The sequence below is a fragment of the Zingiber officinale genome, chromosome 8A, assembly GCF_018446385.1.
Source record: "Zingiber officinale cultivar Zhangliang chromosome 8A, Zo_v1.1, whole genome shotgun sequence".
NCBI lineage: Eukaryota > Viridiplantae > Streptophyta > Magnoliopsida > Zingiberales > Zingiberaceae > Zingiber > Zingiber officinale.
The window spans coordinates 97,144,170-97,162,561 of NC_056000.1; the positions used below are offsets into that span (position 1 = coordinate 97,144,170).

General features: G+C 37.4%; 1 protein-coding gene across 1 annotated transcript; it reads right to left on the reverse strand.

The window, feature by feature from the left end:
• Window positions 1-330: 330 nt before the first annotated feature.
• On the reverse strand, window positions 331-12,562 carry LOC122011079. The gene is made up of 6 exons (XM_042567515.1): window positions 12,429-12,562; window positions 11,977-12,216; window positions 1,300-1,372; window positions 1,077-1,167; window positions 793-872; window positions 331-698 (listed from the first exon to the last, which is right to left on the reverse strand). The coding sequence occupies exons 1-6, from the start codon at window positions 12,560-12,562 to the stop codon at window positions 435-437; spliced, it is 882 nt and encodes a 293-aa protein (XP_042423449.1). The 3' UTR covers window positions 331-434.
• Window positions 12,563-18,392: the final 5,830 nt, after the last annotated feature.

Sequence of the window (18,392 nt, forward strand, 5' to 3'; positions counted from 1 at the left end):
GAATAAAGATATATATTACAAATTAGAAACTAAACTGTACGCGTGAATCTAATTGCAATGCATAAATGTTACATAACCATAAAAACCATTTGATCTAGTCATCTAACAGAAGTGCAAAAAACGTTATCTATGTAACATAAATAGTAACCTCTTGAAACAATATGGTGGCTCTTAAAGTCATGAACACGTTAAGGTTTTCACCAACTATAGTAGGACTGGCTACAGTAATTACCTAAAATAACATAAATATGTTTTTCTTTGATTGTATAGTAGGAAGAAAACATTAAGATTTATATTCCTGCTGCAGTAGGAAATCTTATTGCTACTCAGTGTTCAAGCCTATCTATCGCAACCATCAATAAAAACATCAATCAATATAAGGCGCACAAAATTTGATCTCTTGCATCAAGTTGGTAGATCATACCTCAAAGTCTTTACGAATGATTTTGTCCATGTTGCAAAGGGTTAGGATCTTGAATCTGGTTCTCCAAGTCTTGCTGCCTTGTGTCATCTCCATCTTCAACTCCAGCAAGGTTTCTGGCTTCATTCTGCTGCTGACTCTGATTAAGTTGGACCGAGCGCAAAGTTCTCCTAGCCCTCCATCTTAAATACTCAATGAGCAAAGAGTTCATACTGATTGAAATACCAAACCCTGTAAATGAGGAAAGTAAAATGTAGAACACAGGGCTTACTCCTAGCTGCAGAATCAACAACGGGATTTTCAACTTCTGTATTAAAAATAAACAAAAAATTTGGGCTACCAAATCCATCTGACGAATCGCATCACCTTACCACACTATAGAAAACATGAGCAAAGAGGATCACAAGTGCAAATTGGAACGATGCATAGGACCAAATGTAGCTCTGGCTCACTGTAAATAAAACACTCAAATTCATGGTTTGACATAAAGCATTGTAAAAAACACAGATTCAGTACAACAATGTGGCAATCACACACAATGCTATTAAGGTTTGTTGTATGTTAAAAAAAAATGGATACTGAATATATGAAAGCTAATAGAAAATATTGGAAGAACCTGAAATTGCAAAACCTTAGGAAGAGAAAGATGAATTACCCATCGTTGAAGCTATCATGGATGCGAGAAGACCTAGAACACAAGAAAATGGCAAAGATACGGCAAGAGCTTGGGGACCCAATTCACTAACCTGTTAGAATAAAGTTTTAGTTGAAAGTAAATGTAAACTCATGAGACTAAATTGAACAAGTGTGCTAGAAATCATTAAAAAATCAAAAAATAATAATAATACAAATTTTATTTGAAAGTTGAATAATCTTACTAAGAGTTGCTCCAGGAAACAGAAATAGGCAAGCATGCTGACCATGACAAGAATAGGGACGTCCTGCAATACCCTGTCATGAAAATGAAGAAATACCAGTTAAAACTAACATATACCCAAAGGTCAAAGGCATATATCGCCACAAGATTAAGCCAAAACCTGTAAATTGTTAAATAATGATCTATTGATTATAGTAATGCTTTTATTAAGGTACAACTTGCAGGTCAATGAGAAATTTCTAATATATTCAAGGCATAAAAATACCCAATATAATAATGCAGCATGACATTATGGTAAATTAGTATAATCCTTCACGAAAGAAACTTCCTCGAGATGTTATTGTATAATCGATATAGCCAACAAGACCATATATAGCATTAAATTAGCAAAGAAACTTCCTCGAGATAGTTTCAGAAGAAATAGATGATCTGAAATATCCGCCAGACCAAATCTTCATGCTGAACATAAATCATAGCAGCTTTAGGATTCTTAGAATAAGACAGTATTATTATCTTCCTCCTGTGTTCTACGTTATGAGAATATTATGAAATATTTTGGTTATGCAAAATCAAAAGCCTAGGACCTTTTGGTACTAGCAAATCTGACAAAAAAAACAACAACAAAAATTGCAGTTTAATCAAGTTGCAAAGAAAAGATTAGGAAGAAGATTAGAACAAGAGAAGGTTAGCTATTTTTTCATCCATTAGCAACAAAAAAAAAAGATGCATTTTATATAACTCACACAAAAAAATCACTTTACGAAGAAGATTAGAACAAAGAGAAGATTATTAGCTTTTTTCACCCATATCAACAAAATATTTGCATTTTAATCAATTCATGATAAAAGACTATCTTACGAAGAAGATTATTTTAAGAGCAGGAGAATATTATCGATTTTATCACCCAAAAATTGCACTTTGATCAACTAATAAAGAGTTTCAAGAAAAAAAATACTGCCGCCAAACAATTTTTAAGAGTCAAAAACTCAATATCACAAAGAAGATAACCAAGCAAATGTTAAGAGGAAGAAAGTTTAGATAAATCTCTCAAAAAGGAAAGCAAAAGCTGAATCAGGACATGAGGGTGCACCCACAAAATATTACTCCAAAAATCTCCATCAAGAGGTAGATTATAAAGCTGATGAACAACCATGCACTGCAAAGAACACTTGAAAAATTGGATCCCAACAGAGGATTGAAGGGACTATGAGGAAGAGGAAAAGGATTACCTGCTGGATGATATCAGTGGTGACTTGATTCGGGGAAGTGTAAGCTGCCATCATAGGCATCGTCGAGTAACTCTTGGCTGGTGGTTATGTATGCGGGGAGAAGAAGTATCGCGGTGTCGATAGGCGGCGAGGATCAGCGTCGGGTTGGGAAGGAGGGGAAAGGGGAATCGGCAGTGGTGACCTAGCCTCACGTGAACAAAAAAAATCTTTGTTCGTGAGTTTTTTTTCGTGAAGTTAAAAAAACTATTATTTTTTTGGGATTCAACAACATTCAATAGACAACAGTTTAATAAAACTGTTGTATATTATCATGTAAGCAACGCTAAAAGACAACAATTTTTTAAAATCGTTGTCATTGACATACATTAGACAATAATTTTTTTGAAAATCGTTGTCTTTGGCATACATTAGACAACATTTTTTTAAAAACTGTTGTCATTTAAAAAAAATTATGGTGAACAATAACGGTTTTCAATAAAACCGTTGTTAAATGGCAAAAAGACAACAGTTTCTCGAAAAACTATTGTCTATTAGGTGTGGTTAAATCTAAAATTTCTTGTAGTGTTAAAATTTAAATCTTTCCTTTTATAGCTTTCTACAAAAGATTAAAAAAATATTTGATATCTTTCCTTATTTGTAGATTGAAAGGAAGATTTTAATTTTGAGAAAACTTTCCTTTTTTGTAACCATGTTCATGATTTAAAAAGAGAGTTTGAAAATTATAAATTTTTCCTTTTATAAGTTTCAACAAAAGATTAAGAAAAGATTTGATATCTTTCCTTATTTGTAGATTGAAAGGAAAATTTTAATTTTGAGAAAATTTTCCTTTTTTGTAACCATGTTCATGATTTAAAAAGTGAGTTTTAAAATTAAATATTTTCTTTTATAAGTTTCTACAAAAGATTAAGAAAAGATTTGATATCTTTCCTTATTTGAAGATTAAAAGGAGATTTTAATTTTAGAGAAAACTTTCTTTTTTATAAATCATCCACATGTTTTAATAGAGAGATTTTAATTTATAAAAGTTTCCTTTTATAACCAACCATGAAGGGAAAAATTATTAGAGAAATTTTATTTTAAATATTTCCAGAAACAAATAAGGAAGTTTTAATTTTGTGTTTAAAACTTGCCTTATTTGGAGCATGAATAGTGGCCATCCTTAGAAGGGGTTTAAAGGAATTTTTATTAAATTTTCCTTATTAACCAATGGAAGGAAAATAAAGAGAATTTTAATTATAATTAAATTTCCTTATTTGCCAAGACCAAGGATTATAAAAGAGAGGGTAGGGGTTCCATCATGGGTGACAACTCTATTATATTTTTCTCTCATTTCTTCCTTGGTTTGGCTGGCCATCCTCTTCTCTTCTTCTCTTCTTTTTGGTGGCTAAACCTCATCTTTCTCAAGGAGGCTCTTGTGGTGGCCGGATCCTACTTGGAGAAGAAGAAGAGGAAGGAGTTTCTTGCATCCCTTGGAGCTTGGTGGTGGTGGCCGAATCTCTACATCCTTGGAGGAGTTTTGGTGGCCAAAACTTGGTGAAGAAGAAAGAAGGGCTTGGGTGGTTCTCATATCGGTAGATCGTTACCCACACAATGTCCAAGATAAGAAGAGGAATACAGTAGAAGATCAAGAGGTTGTTGCTTACAAAGAAATGTATAACTAGTAATTTTATTCCGCATCATGCTAGTTTTCTTTGTATAGTTTTGAAATACCAAACACAAGAGTCTAGTGATTCTAGATTTTTTGGATTAGATATTTGAAGTTGTGTTTGTTTTGTTTTGTTTTTCGATCTTGTGATTCGATTATTCTTTTGATTAAACCTAGAGTTATATAAGGAAATTAAATATTGAATTTCGTTAAGAGGCTTTGTCGAGGCAGTGGTGGATGTTCCCATACCCAAGAAGGCCGAGTGTCTCGCCATGTTTGACCTGGGAGCCGATTTTTGAAATTAATATTTAATTGAATTTATAACATAGGTGGATTTGAATCAATAATGATAAGTTTCGTTTGCGATCCAAGTCTAAACCTAAAAGAACAGATAAGTTAAATTTTGAATAAATAATGTTAAGTTCCGTTTGCGATTCCGAATTTAATTTCTAAAGAACACAATAGGCTGTTAGGAAAGGTTCGACACTTGTACAAAATTTTTGTACAGTGGAACTGGTACTATCTTCCTAATACCAACCAACATCCCCAACTGTCTGATGGACCGGTTGGATTTGTATGCCCGAGAAAAATTAAACATCTGCAATATAAATGCTCCTTTGTGTTGGGTTTTTCGGGCCGTCAAAACCACTTTTTACGTTGCAGAAACCCCGAAACCCACATGCCACGGATCCGAGCGAAGAAATAAAATTATGTAAAACTTTCATATACATGTTTTCTAATCCTAGATCTACATTAGATCTACAAAATAAAAAGGTTACCCTTGATGCGAAGCCCTTCGCAATCCCGCTCGTCCAAGGTTCATCGCCGGATCTTGAGAGTATCAAAGTAGATACTCCTCTATGTGTATCCACACGAACAACACGATGGAGAGAACCTCTAAGGATGTGCTAGCAACCTTAGAAGATCAGTAATGGTGGAGGAGAGGGAGAGAAGAGAAGAGCTTGAGGAAGAAAAAGGAGTTACTCACCAAACACACAAAATGCACTAACTCCCTCATCTAATGTGGCCGACCACTTTAAGAGAAAATGTAACCTCCATGGGATGCCAAGAGTTACAACTCTTGGTAACTCCCATGAGGTGGCATCTCACTTAAGCAACCATGATGATGTGGAGCATCATCATTGGTCCACTTCTTGCCAACTCACCAATGAGGTGGCAAATGGTCAAGTCAAACTTGACTCTTCATCTTCCTCTCAAGTCAAGTCAAACTTGACAACTTCTCTCTCATTGTTGATCAAATCTAACCATTGGTTCAAGTCAATTTTAATTTAATGAATCCCTATTCATTGAATTAAATTGATTCAATCAGTCTAAGTCCAAATTAGACTCATTTAAGACATGAACCAAATTGAGCCCAACTCAATTAACCTAATTTGGATTACTCTTAATCCAATTTGGTTCATCACATGAAACTAATCCTTTAGGTTCATCAAATGAACCTAATCTCCATTTAATTACCCTTTGTGTGTGACCTTATAGGTTCTTATAACGTTGGCAATGCTCCTAAACCCATTTAGAAGCATAAGTAATGAGTGGTATCTAGCAACACATCATTACTACCCAAGTTATAAGAATGCTGAGATCCAACATCACCATGTGACTACTAATTGTGACTCTTCACAATATATGACAAGTGTCCTTCTATCCTTGACATCTAGATTGATCAATGTGAAGCATAGACCGTGTCATCCTCTAATCAATCAAAATCTTGAACTCCAAGTAGACTCACTCAATCAAATGAGCTCAATATCTCATATTGACTCATTTAGGCATGGCCATGCACTTAGTGGTCTCACTCTATCAAGAATATCGATGTCACTCCCGTCATATAGAAGGGATAGATCCCATCTACATCACTCACATCCCTCCGCATAATTTGTTACAAACCCAGTAATCGCCTTTATAGTCCACCCAATTACGGGTGACGTTTGACGAAGCCAAAGTACGTAACTCCTTATGTAGGGAACCATGGTGACTTCAGGTCCAAGGACTAGTAGTCATACTAATAGCCACATGAGAAAGTATATGACACTCATATAACGATCCATGATACTTTCTCATGGAGGGTCATTCAGTATGCATTCTCTAATGCATACCCATGTGTCAACTTGATATCTCCATATCCATGACTTGTGAGATCAAGTCATCGAGTTGACCTACATGTTAGTCTCGTCGCATTAACATTGTCCCTGAATGTTAATACTCGACTAGGAATGATTAAGAGTAGTGTTCCCTATATCATATCACTATCGATTGAACCAATCGATTGATATAGGTAAGAAACTTCTACTCAAGGACGCTATTATACTTAGTTATTTGACACCAATACAAGTAAGTATAATAACCAAAACAAATGCCTTTATTTATATACAAGAATATGATACAACGAGTCCATACAACAATCATCAAATGATTGGCTCTAGGGCTCTAACTAACACTTCGGGCTTTCCCCGATTGTCTGATGGACCGATCAGATTTGTATGCCCGAGCGAAATTAATTTTTTGTACGATAAGTAATGTTGATGTTAAAGCCCATGGTTGATCTTAGGGAGGGTTAAAGTCTCTGATTCCCCTTAAAGAAGCCTGTTCGGTCACTCCTTAAGGCCCCTGATCGACTGTTATGGTTTAAAGTTTTCGGTTCCCCTTAAGGAAGTTTGTCCGGTCACTCCTTAAGGTTCCCGATCGAATGTTATAGTTTAAAGTCTCTGTTTCTCCTTAAGGAAGCATGTCCAGTCACTCCTTAAGATCTCCAATCGGCAATTATAGTTTAAAGTCTCCGGTTCCCCTTAAGGAAGCATGTTCGGTCACTCCTTAAGATCTCCGATCGACTGTTATAGTTTAAAGTCTCCGGTTCCCCTTAAGGAAGCTTGTCCGATCACTTTTTAAGGTCTCTGATCGACTGTTATGATTTATAGTGTTCGGTTCCCCTTAAGGAAGCCTGCCTGGCCACTCCTTAAGGTCCCCAATCGATAGTTATAGTTTAAAATCTCCGGTTCCCCTCGATGAATCATGTTCGGTCACTCCTTAAGGTCCCCGATCGACTATTATGGTTTAAAGTCTCTGGTTCCCCTTAAGGAAGCTTGTCTGGTCACTCCTTAAGGCCCCTGATCAATTGTTATGTTTTAAAGTCTCCGATTCCCCTTAAGGATGTCTGCCCGACCATTCCTTAAGATCCCCGATCGACTGCTATAGTTTAAAGTCTCTGGTTCCCCATAAGGAAGCCTTCCCTGTCACTCCTTAAGGTCCCTGATCGACTGCTATGGTTTAAAGTCTCTGGTTCCCTTTAAGAAACTATGTTCAATCACTCCTTAAGGTCCCCGATCGACTGTTATGGTTTAAAGTCTCTGGTTCCCCTTAAGGAAGCCTTTTCAGTCACTCCTTAAGGTCCCCAATTGACTGTTATGGTAAAAGTCTCTGGTTCTCCTTAAGGAAGTCTTTCCAGTCATTCCTTAAGGTACCTGATCGACTATTTGATGGTTTAAAGTCTCTGGTTCCCTTTAAGGAAGTCTGCTCGGTCACTCCTTATGGTCCCCGATCGACTGTTCGGTGGTTTAAAGAGAAGTATATGACCCCTTCCAATAATATTGCCTGCACCTTTTTTGTTACTCATATCAATAATGTGGTACAAAATATATGTGTAACTTACAGGCATGTTTGCTAAGTTCTATATAGTTACAAATGATTAGCACTCCAAAGCCGTTCGAGTTTTCTCCCTTCTGTATCTTGGAGGTAGTATTAGTATCTTGCTAAGTTTTTGTATGATTTTATAAGGTTCTCCCCATTGGGGCTCCAGCTTGTTAGCATCTCCAACAGGCTTGATGCGCTTCCATACAAGATCACCTACCTGAAAGAACCTTGGAATAACTCTTTTGTTATAATTTTGTCTCATTATTTGACAATAGGAAATGAGCCGAGCTGCCACTTTGTCCCATGCTTCCCCTATTAAATCAAGTTCCATAAGGTGTCGAACCATATTGTTGTCATCATAAATCCTTCTTCGATCAGATTCCACTCTAACTTCTATCGGAATCACTGCTTCGCCCCCCATAAACCAAGTGAAAAGAAGTAATTCCTGTGGCTTCTTGAGGAGTGGTACGATATGCCCACAATACACTGGGTAATTCATCTACCCAACTACCACCAATGTGATCTAATTTAGTTTTGTATCCTATGATAATTTCCCTATTGGTTACTTCAACTTTCCAAAACTCTGTGGATACACCACAAAGGTAAAAACTTGTGTGATGCCATAATCAGAACACCATTTTTTTATTTTCCTACCATGAAATTACCTTCCATTATTAGAAACTATTTTGTGTGGAATACCAAATCTGCAAACAATATGCTGCCATTGAAATTTAATAACTGCATGTTCAGTAATTTTGGCTAATGGTTATGCTTTTACCCATTTAGAAAAATAATCAACAGCTACTAATAAGAACTTCCTCTAAGCAGATGCAAGAGAAAAAGGTACTACTATATCCATGCCCCATTGATCAAAAGGAGAAGATACTATAGAAATCTTCAATAGTTCAGTAGAATGATGAGGAATATTTTGATGTTTCTGATAAGATAAACAGGTTTTCACAAGTTCAGCAACATCTTCTTGTAAAGTAGGACAAAAATATCCAGCTAATAATATCTTTCTAGTAAGAGATCGACTTCCCATGTGCCTACCATAAGAACCTTGATGCATCTCTTATAGGATATACTGTATGTCATCCGATCCAACATTTTTGGGTAGAGGGGTAGAGAAGACCCTTTTATATAAGTGATCTCAGATCATATTGTATTTGCTTGCTCTTTTCTGGAATACCCTAGCTTGTTCTGCATCAGTGGGTATAATTCCTTGTCGTAAAAATAGAATGATAGGTGTTCTCCAGTCACCCTGGATTTCTAGATTAGCTTGTTGCTCAATACAAGATACTAATAATGTTTACTCCACTGGTCTATCCAAATTCTAAGGTATAATGACAGAAGCTAGTTTAGCTAATTCATCTATTGCTTGATTGTCTGTTCGGGAGATTTTTTTTACACTTATTTCATAAAATTCAGCTTTCAATTTGTCAAATGCCTTTGCATATAGCTTGAGTCTTTCATTGCTAATTCCAAATTTACCAATTAATTGTTGTGCTGGCAATTGAGAATCAAAATGAATTACCACACAAGAAGCTCTCACATGCTTGGCAACCTATAAGCCTACTATCAATGCTTCATATTTGGCCTCATTGTTGGTGGCTCTATAATTAAATATAACAAATAGTTGTATTCGATTTTCTCTAGGAGATATAAGAAGAATCCCTATTCCACTACCTTGTCGAGCAGAAGACCCATCCACATAGATGATCCAGGTTTCCTCAATTTCTGGACTTGGTATTTCTGTTATGAAATCCGCCAAAGTTTGAGCTTTGATGGTTGTCCAAGGCTGATACTGTATATCATATTTACTAAGTTTGATCGTTCACTTGATCAATCTTCTGGACACTTCTGGGTTAATGAGTACCCGACCAAGAGTGCTGTTAGTCAATACTATAATTGGGTGTGATAGAAAATGAGGATGTAATCTCCGAGCTGCTAAAACCAATCCATAAACTAACTTCTCGAGTGTCATATATCGGTACTCTTCTCCTTTTAATAAATGGCTCAAAAAATACACAGGTAACTGCTCTTTCTTTTCCTGCCTCACTAATATAGAACCAACAGCATGATCGTTGGCTGATAAGTACTTCCACAAAGTCTTTCCTACTACTGGTTTAGCTAATAGAGGGAGAGTAGACAAATATTCTTTCATCTCCTCAAACGCCTTGCTAAAATCCTCATCCCATTGAAATTTAGCTGCTCGTCGAAGTATTTTAAAGAAGGGGAGACTCTGATCGGTCGACTGAGAGATGAAGCAGGACAGGGTGGTAATCCTCCCTCTCAATCTTTGTGCTTCCTTTTGGTTTCGTGGAGGAGTCATGTCTTGTAGTACTTTCCACCTTGCTGGGATTTACTTCTGTTCCCCGCTCGGTCAACATGTACCCCAGGAACATCCCACTCTTGGCCCCAAATAAGCATTTGTTGGGATTGAGCTTGAGTCCATACCTCCTCAGGGTTCTACAAGTTTCTTCGATATCAGCACATAAACTAGAAGCCCACATATATTTAATAAGAATATCATCCACATAAACTTCCATATTTCTTCCAATCTACTTCTGAAAAACCTTGTTCATAAGCCGCTGATAAGTAGCTCCTGCATTCTTTAGACCAAAAGGTATGACATTGTAACAATAAGTACCTTTAGCAGTTATAAAACTAACCTTTTCTTGATCTACTTTAGTGAGTGGAACTTGATGATACCCTTGATAGGCATCCAACATACTAGTAAATTTGCATCCCGCCGTGGAATCTACTACTTGACCTATACTAGGCAAAGGATAATAATCCTTTGGGCAAGCCTTGTTGAGATCCCTGAAATCAATACATACTCGCCACTTATTACCTGGCTTAGAAACCAAGACGATATTAGCCAGCCAGTTTAGAAATTGTATTACCCAAATATATCCAGCATCCAACAATTTATCCACCTCTTCCTTGATAATTTTGTTTTGATCAGCCCCGAAATCCCTTTTCTATTATTTGACTGATCGAGCATCTTGATATACATGAAGATCATGCTCCATAACCATTGTGCTACACCTTTTACCTCCTTAGGTGTCCAGGCAAACACCATCACTATTTTTCATCAGGCATTTGACCAAGTCTTCCTTGAGATCATGAGTAAGATCGGACGCGATGTGAGTAGTAGCTTCCGGTCGGCCGACTTGTATCTTCACCTCTTCCTTCCCCTCATATACAAAGGTGGGTGGTTTTTCATGGATGGTGTTGATATCCATCCTCTGAGCTTTCGGGTGGCATTAGCTTCCTCCCTCACGACCTTCACATAACACTTACGTGCTACTATTTGATCTCCCTTGACTTCCCCCACTTGACCATCCACGGGGGATTTTATCTTCCAATAGAAAGTAGAAATGACTGCCTTGAATTCATTCAAGGCTGGCCGACCTAGGATAATATTATACACTGATGGGGCGTCACCACCATGAAGACTGATCGGCGTGCCCATATCAGGGGCTCCTCCCCTAAAGATATGACCAAATTTATTTGACTCAGTGGTTGTACTTCATTACTTGTGAACCCATATAATGGAGTAACCATAGGGTGAATCTCACTCAGGTCAAACTGCAGCTGATCAAAAGTCTATTTAAAGATAATATTAACAGAGCTACCAGTATCAATATAAGTACGTGAAATGTTGTAATTGGCTATAACATCCTTAATTATTAATGCATCATCATGGGGTACTTCCACCCCTACTAAATCTCTAGGCTCAAAATTGATTTTCGGCCCTGCCGCCTTCTCAACACTACATCCAACGGCATGAATCATTAATCGTCGAGCGTGCAACTTTCTCACCTGATTAGAATCACCGTTAGTGGATCCTCTCGCTATTATTTTGATATTACCCCCAGCAGCATTATTACGATTTTCTTCCTGCCGAGTCGATGGTGGTTCTAATTGTACTTGGTCAGGTGTTTGTGCTTGTATAGTAGCGAGAGGTAATATTCTTGCTTGTGATCCGCTCAATTGATATTCAATTTTGAGAGGACTATTCTGTTGCGGATATCGCCGATGATTTGGGATTGGAGAATGTCGATGATAGCGGGTGTTACCCGCCTGCTGATTCTTTAGAGCAAAACAATTTTCTGTGTTGTGGGTGCTGGTCAGATGATACATGAACTACCTTTGCGGGAAATGCGTGGGAGCATCTATATGTTGTATTGTTTGAGGTTGAGGCTCTGGATGATGATGATGCAGATCTGTTCGAGGTCCTTTAGGGAGCTGGAAAGGTTCCACCGGACATGCTACATTAGGAACTGACATAGAAGTAGTAATATCCTTCCTCCTGGCAACTTGAGCCTCTTCCACATTGATGAACTCCGAAGCTCGCTCAATCAATATATCAAAATTGGTAGGAGAATTCCTGACCAAATTCTTAAAGAAGTCATTATCATTAAGCCCCTGAGAAAAGGCGCTTACCAAGATCTCTGTGGTGGCCGAAGGGACATCGATGGCCACTTGGTTGAACCTTTTAATATAAGCTCTGATAGATTCTCTAGGCCCCTGTTTGATTGAAAAGAGACTCCAAGGGGATTTAGGGTACCTCTTGTTACTTGAAAAATGATGTAAGAATACCTTGCAAAAATCTTTAAAGCGGCAAAAAGAATTTTCCGGTAGTCGCTTGAACCACCTTTGAGGCGCTCCTCCAAATGTAGTAAGGAACATCCGACATTTAACTCCATCTGTAAATTGTTGGAGGAGTGCCGCATGTTCAAATTTAAGAAGATGATCCTCGGGATCAGTGTTTCCCGAGTATTCTCCGACATTTGAATTTTGATAGTACTTCGGCAAAGGATCAACTAATACTCATTGAGAAAATGGAGTGATAATCCTTTCAGGAGAATTATCAATAGCTACAATCTTCCCTTTTCGTTTTTCTCTTACAGGGGTTTCTCCAAAATACTCCTGAAGAATTGCTTTTCATCCTCTTTGTTCAAGAGGTGTTTGAAAATACGCTTTAGGGCGTCAAGTGGGAGAGATAGGGGTAGAGAGCAAATGAACCGGATCTCCCCCCTTGATCTCTCTCTCCCTATGATGAGAAGTTACAGACATCGCCAGATGTGGTGCTACTGGCAGCGTGCAACCAATATTGACTTGTTGTTGTCATTGCAATATCTTTTGCACCCTAGCGTTAATGAGTAGCTACAGATCCTCCTACGATATAGTAATAGTGTTGGGTTTTCCAGCTTTCTCCATCTTCGTAGCTTCAGATCCAGGTGAATATTTTCCCACAGACGGCACCAAATTTGATCCTATCTAATGAAGACATACGCTGGCTCCAGTGAATGATGATCCTTGATGAAGACAACCTCCGGGAGACCTAGAAGAACCTCTCCGTGATCCTATGCAGAGCAAGACAAACCAACAAAGAGTTAGTGACCTAAGACCGAGGTGGGGATCTTTGGCTAGGCCCTCCAATGCTCAAGGTAGTTTCTCTCTCAAAGGTGGAAGGAAAAAGAAGAAGAAGAATAGTAAATGAAGTATTTAGGAATAGAGTTTAGATGCTAGAACTTGCGTACCCTGCTAACGGAGAGGATCCTCCTTTTTATACTACCTCATGTGACCTCCGTAGTCGTGAAATAGTCTCCGGTCCGTTAGGGTTTGTTAGGAGATGAAGTCATCTTCTATACTTCGTACAATAATCCTTTAAGAAATCTTTTATGTACCCCAGATGTACCTCTTTTGTTGTTTATGACTTATATTTATGCTGGGGACACGTCATTATAACTAAAGAAGCTTCTAGAAGATATTTTCCACCAAATCTTCTGTTGGACATGTTTCGACCGGTCATTTAAGCTGGCTTCATATATTAAGGATTTTTTCTATTAAACATATCTTGGGCGGTCGTTCAAGCCGACTACATATATTAATAATATCTCTTGTTGAGCATGTCTTCACGCTCGGGCGAGCTCTGCTCGACTGAGCGTATATGAGCAAATGGGTGCTCGCTTGACCTTCGATTAATCGGTCATATGTTAAGAACCATATATAAGACTAAGTGCCTTTATGCTCGGGCAAGCTTCACCCAGCTGAGCATATATGAGCACGTGGGTACTCGCTCAGCCTTCAGTCAGCCGGTAACATGCTAAGAATCATATATAAGTTTAAATGCCGTTATGCTTAGGCAGGCTTTGCTCGATCGAGCATATATGAGCACGTAGGTGCTCGCTCGGCCTTCGGTCAACCGGTAATGTACTAAGTAATACATAAGGCTAAGTGCCTTTACGCTCGGTCGGGCATTGCCAGGCTAAGCATATATGAGCACACAGGTGCTCGCTCAACCTTCGGTCAGCCGGTATTATGTTGGGAACCATATATATAAGGGTAAGTACCTTTACGCTCGGTCGGACTTTGCGCGGTCGAGCGTATATGAGCATATGGATACTCGCTCGACCTTCACTCAAACAACTATATACCTTTCCTATCTTTCTTGACCTTGACCCCTCCTTTATTTGCCAGCCGACCTATCATAACCCGTATCAGGAGCCTTCTTATATAGGAGGTCAGCAACGTTAATGATCAATTAAAAATCATTACTCGACGAGCTGTGAAACACTAGCGTTTCGCTTGACCATTTTGATTCTACATTAATCTTGCTTTAATGCATTAGTTACACAAGAAGCAAAAAGTTTACATGGCAAAATATTAATTATTCCACTTGGGCAAGTTTTGCCCCAACCAGTCCGGTATTGGTGTGCACCAGTCGTGCCCACACACAAGTCTATATAGTTTTGTGTAATTCAGACCCTGGATTTGCACCCACACATGAGAGAGTGAGTCTCTCCCTTTACATGTAACGCCCGCCCTTCCCCTACTGATAGCAAGGGCGGCGCTATACGAACATACATACATGTGTGATCGTTGCAGCGGAAGAATTTAAATTTAAAACATAATAGAGAACAATATGATCATGCAAACATATTAAACATGTGAGCATGCTTAGTATTCATGTGTGTAACTTGATTTAATATTTAGTCACTGAAACATAACATAGAATTCAAGTATAGTTTAGTTACCTTTTACTTAACATTCAAGTATGATAAGAAGGTTCTTAGCAATTCTTTAACTAAACCAAGTGCCTATTAGTTCAAGATTTCATGGAAATAATAAAAAGAGAAAGTATAGTTTCACATTCAGTGTAAACCATCAAAAGCATCAAGTAGAAAAGCAAGTAATCATGCAAACTTAGGACATGCATAAGTTCGAAATATAAAACAGATCTCTTCCACCATGCCACTGCCACATTCATCTTTTGCCTCTCCTGCTGCTCCCTTTAGTTTAGCCATTCTTTACCCTTTTCTGCAGTACAAGGAAAAGTAAAACTATAAGCACATAGGCTTAGTAAGATCCTTTCCTACTCAAAAAAGAAAACATACGTCATGAATTAATATAGAGTAGTGACATGTTCACCTAACCAACATATAGATTTAACCTTGCATACTAGCATAAAGTAGTGTCATACTCATTTGGGAAAATCATAAACCTAGCATATGAGAACATAATCATAAGGTAGTAGCATGTTCATCTAGGCATCATAGGCATATCACAAGAGAGCATCTTCCTGAAGCATAATAATCATATAGCATGAAATAAGTATATGCAAAATGTTCTTTTGAAAACATAAATCATATTGACTAGCATATGAGAGCATAAGCATAAGGTAGTAGCATGTTCATCTAGGCATCATAGATATATCACAAGAGAGCATCTTCCTGAAGCATAATAATCATATAGCACGAAATAAGTATATGTAAGATGTTCTTTTGAAAACATAAATCATATGGCTAGCATACGAGAGCATAAGCATAAGATAGTAGATTGTTCATCTAGGCATCATAGACATATCACAAGAGAGCATCTTCCTGAAGCATAATAATCATATAGCATGAAATAAGTATATGCAAGATGTTCTTTTGAAAACATATATCATATATGTACTTAAACATAAATCTCAACATGAGGGTCCGACATTGTACCACATACATGATTTGCGCGTATCCCTAAATAAATCTGAGGTAGTTAATCCTGAACCTACTAGGGAACTAGGCCCGTGCTTCAACCTAGGGGCGACGTAGGAGCCCATCCCCTGGACCGTGCTTAGGGTCCGGTACAAGCCATACAAAAGTAAAATAGCATATCATGTTACTTGTCATATCATAATGAGTGCTCTTAATCCCAACTTATAGGGAAGCAACTCTTAGGCATTTCATCATACATAAGCCTTGCATAAGCATAACATGGTGACATAAAGTTCACATATCACATAGCATATCATAGAGAATCATTATCATGCATAGTTGGGGTTTTGAACTTTCTACAAACCCTAATTCATGTCTTGGCCGAAACTTCCATGGAGCATGGTCTTAGGTCTTAAGCCACTTTAAAACAAGGAAAGCATCATACTAGCATCACATGGTACTTATCATAACATGGGAGACCTTTCACAAACCTAAAAGGACTTCTAACCCTAGTTTCTTGGTTTGGCCGAAACATACACAAGGCATAGTCTTAGGTTTTAAGCTATTTTAAGCATGGAAAATATTAAACTAAAATCTCATAATTCTTAGTATAACATGTGAGACACTTAGCAACCATAGATGGGCTTCATAACCCTAACTTCTTGTCTTGGCCAAAATATACCAAGGGGTAAATCCTAGGTTTTTGAGCATCATTAAACATGGAGACTTTAAACCAATATCACACAATGCATAGCATAATATGTGTGACTTTTAGTGAGCATAGATGAGTTTCTAACCTTAAATTCAAGTCTTGGCTGAACATATAAAGCATGATTCTAGGTTTCTTTTAAGCAACTTTAAGCATGAAACTTTAAACTAATATCACACAATACATGGCATAACAAGTGAGACTTTTAGCAAAAATAGATGAGTTTCTAACCCTAATTTTAAGTCTTGGACGAAACTTATAAAGCATGATTCTAGGTTTCTCTTAAGCAACTTTAAGCATGAAACTTTAGAATAATATCACACAATACATGGCATAGGAAGTGAGACTTTTAGCAAGCATAGATGAGTTTCTAACCCTAATTTCAAGTCTTGGCCTAAACTTATAAAGCATGATTCTAGGTTCTTTTAAGCAACTTTAAGCATGAAACTTTATCACATAATAGCTTCGACATCATGAGAAATCTTAAGCAAGCATGGTTAAAAAAATTTTTAACTCTCTTCAAACCTTATTTCATGTCTTGGCCGAAACTTACAAAAAACCAAATCCTAGATTTTAAGCAACATTAAAACATGGACAAAACACTCGTAAACTACTTGTACTGCAGGTGAGGGACTTACCTCCTCTTGCTTGGTTTACTAAGAAAAGTACCCTTGGTGGAGAAGAAGAAGAAGACTTTCGCTTCTAGAACTCCCTTTTACTTGTAAGAAGAAGTATGTCTTAAGGACTTCTCTTTGTGAAGTTTTCCTAGGAAGGAACCTTTAGCTTGAATTCGGAAATGGGAGAGAAGGAGCTTAGGGTTTCGGTGGAGGGAGAAGAAGGAGGAAGGAGAAAACCAATTTCCCTTCCCCTCTTAATCCTATTTATTCTAAATGAAAGGAAGAAGGAAGAATGTACTTTTCTTTCCCTTACCTTTTTATTCCTATTTATTCTAAATAAAAGGAAGAAGGGGGGAAGAACACAACTTGTCATTCTCTTGCTTTCTCTCTTCATCACTCTCATTTATTCTTGGTGAATGAAAAAGGTGTCTCGTTACCTTCCCTACCTTTAACCACCAATTCCATTTCCTTTCTAACAACACTTCCTCCTGGGATATTGGTTATTCCATACCACTTAAAGTTTGCCATTTGTTAAGAGGTTCAAGGTTCAAACCTTGACCACTCTTCTTTCTTCTTTTTTTTCTTTGAGGCGTTACATTACATTTGTTCACATCATCAAAGCATGTGAATCAATATAAACAACCATTTACCTTGAAGCTCCCAATGTGGAACTAAAGTTTCATTCACAATGGAGCTCCATGCCTCTTCCACTTCTTCTCCATTCACATTTATCCAACAGTTTGTTTGTTTACTACAGTTCTCATTTCCTAAATTTTATTTGTTAATTACTATAGGAATTTTTGTTTTATGTTTACTACACAAAGTCTTGCAAAAATTTTTGTTTATTGAATATTGCAATTTTGCTGAATTTTGTTTGCTGAATTTTTTATTATGTGATGTAGGATGTCAAATAGAGGGATGAAGGATATTGGTTACAACAAAGAAAGATCAAGGGTGAGAGGACGACGAAGCTGACAATCTCTTACCATACAAAATGAGTATTTATATTTAATTCTTATTAGTGTTATACAATTTGAAGAAACCATTGAGTTACACAATATTTACTTTATTGATGATGTATGTGTTGGTGCTGGAAGTACCAACTAATCAAACTTGTATTTTGATATTGACAAAGTTTAAAGTTAGTTGTGTTGTTGTTCTAACAAGTTGAACTAAGTGTGCAGGAAAGTTCTAAGTGATCTACGACAATGGAAAGTCCTAAGTGATCTAAGGTAATGGAAAGTCCTAGCTACAA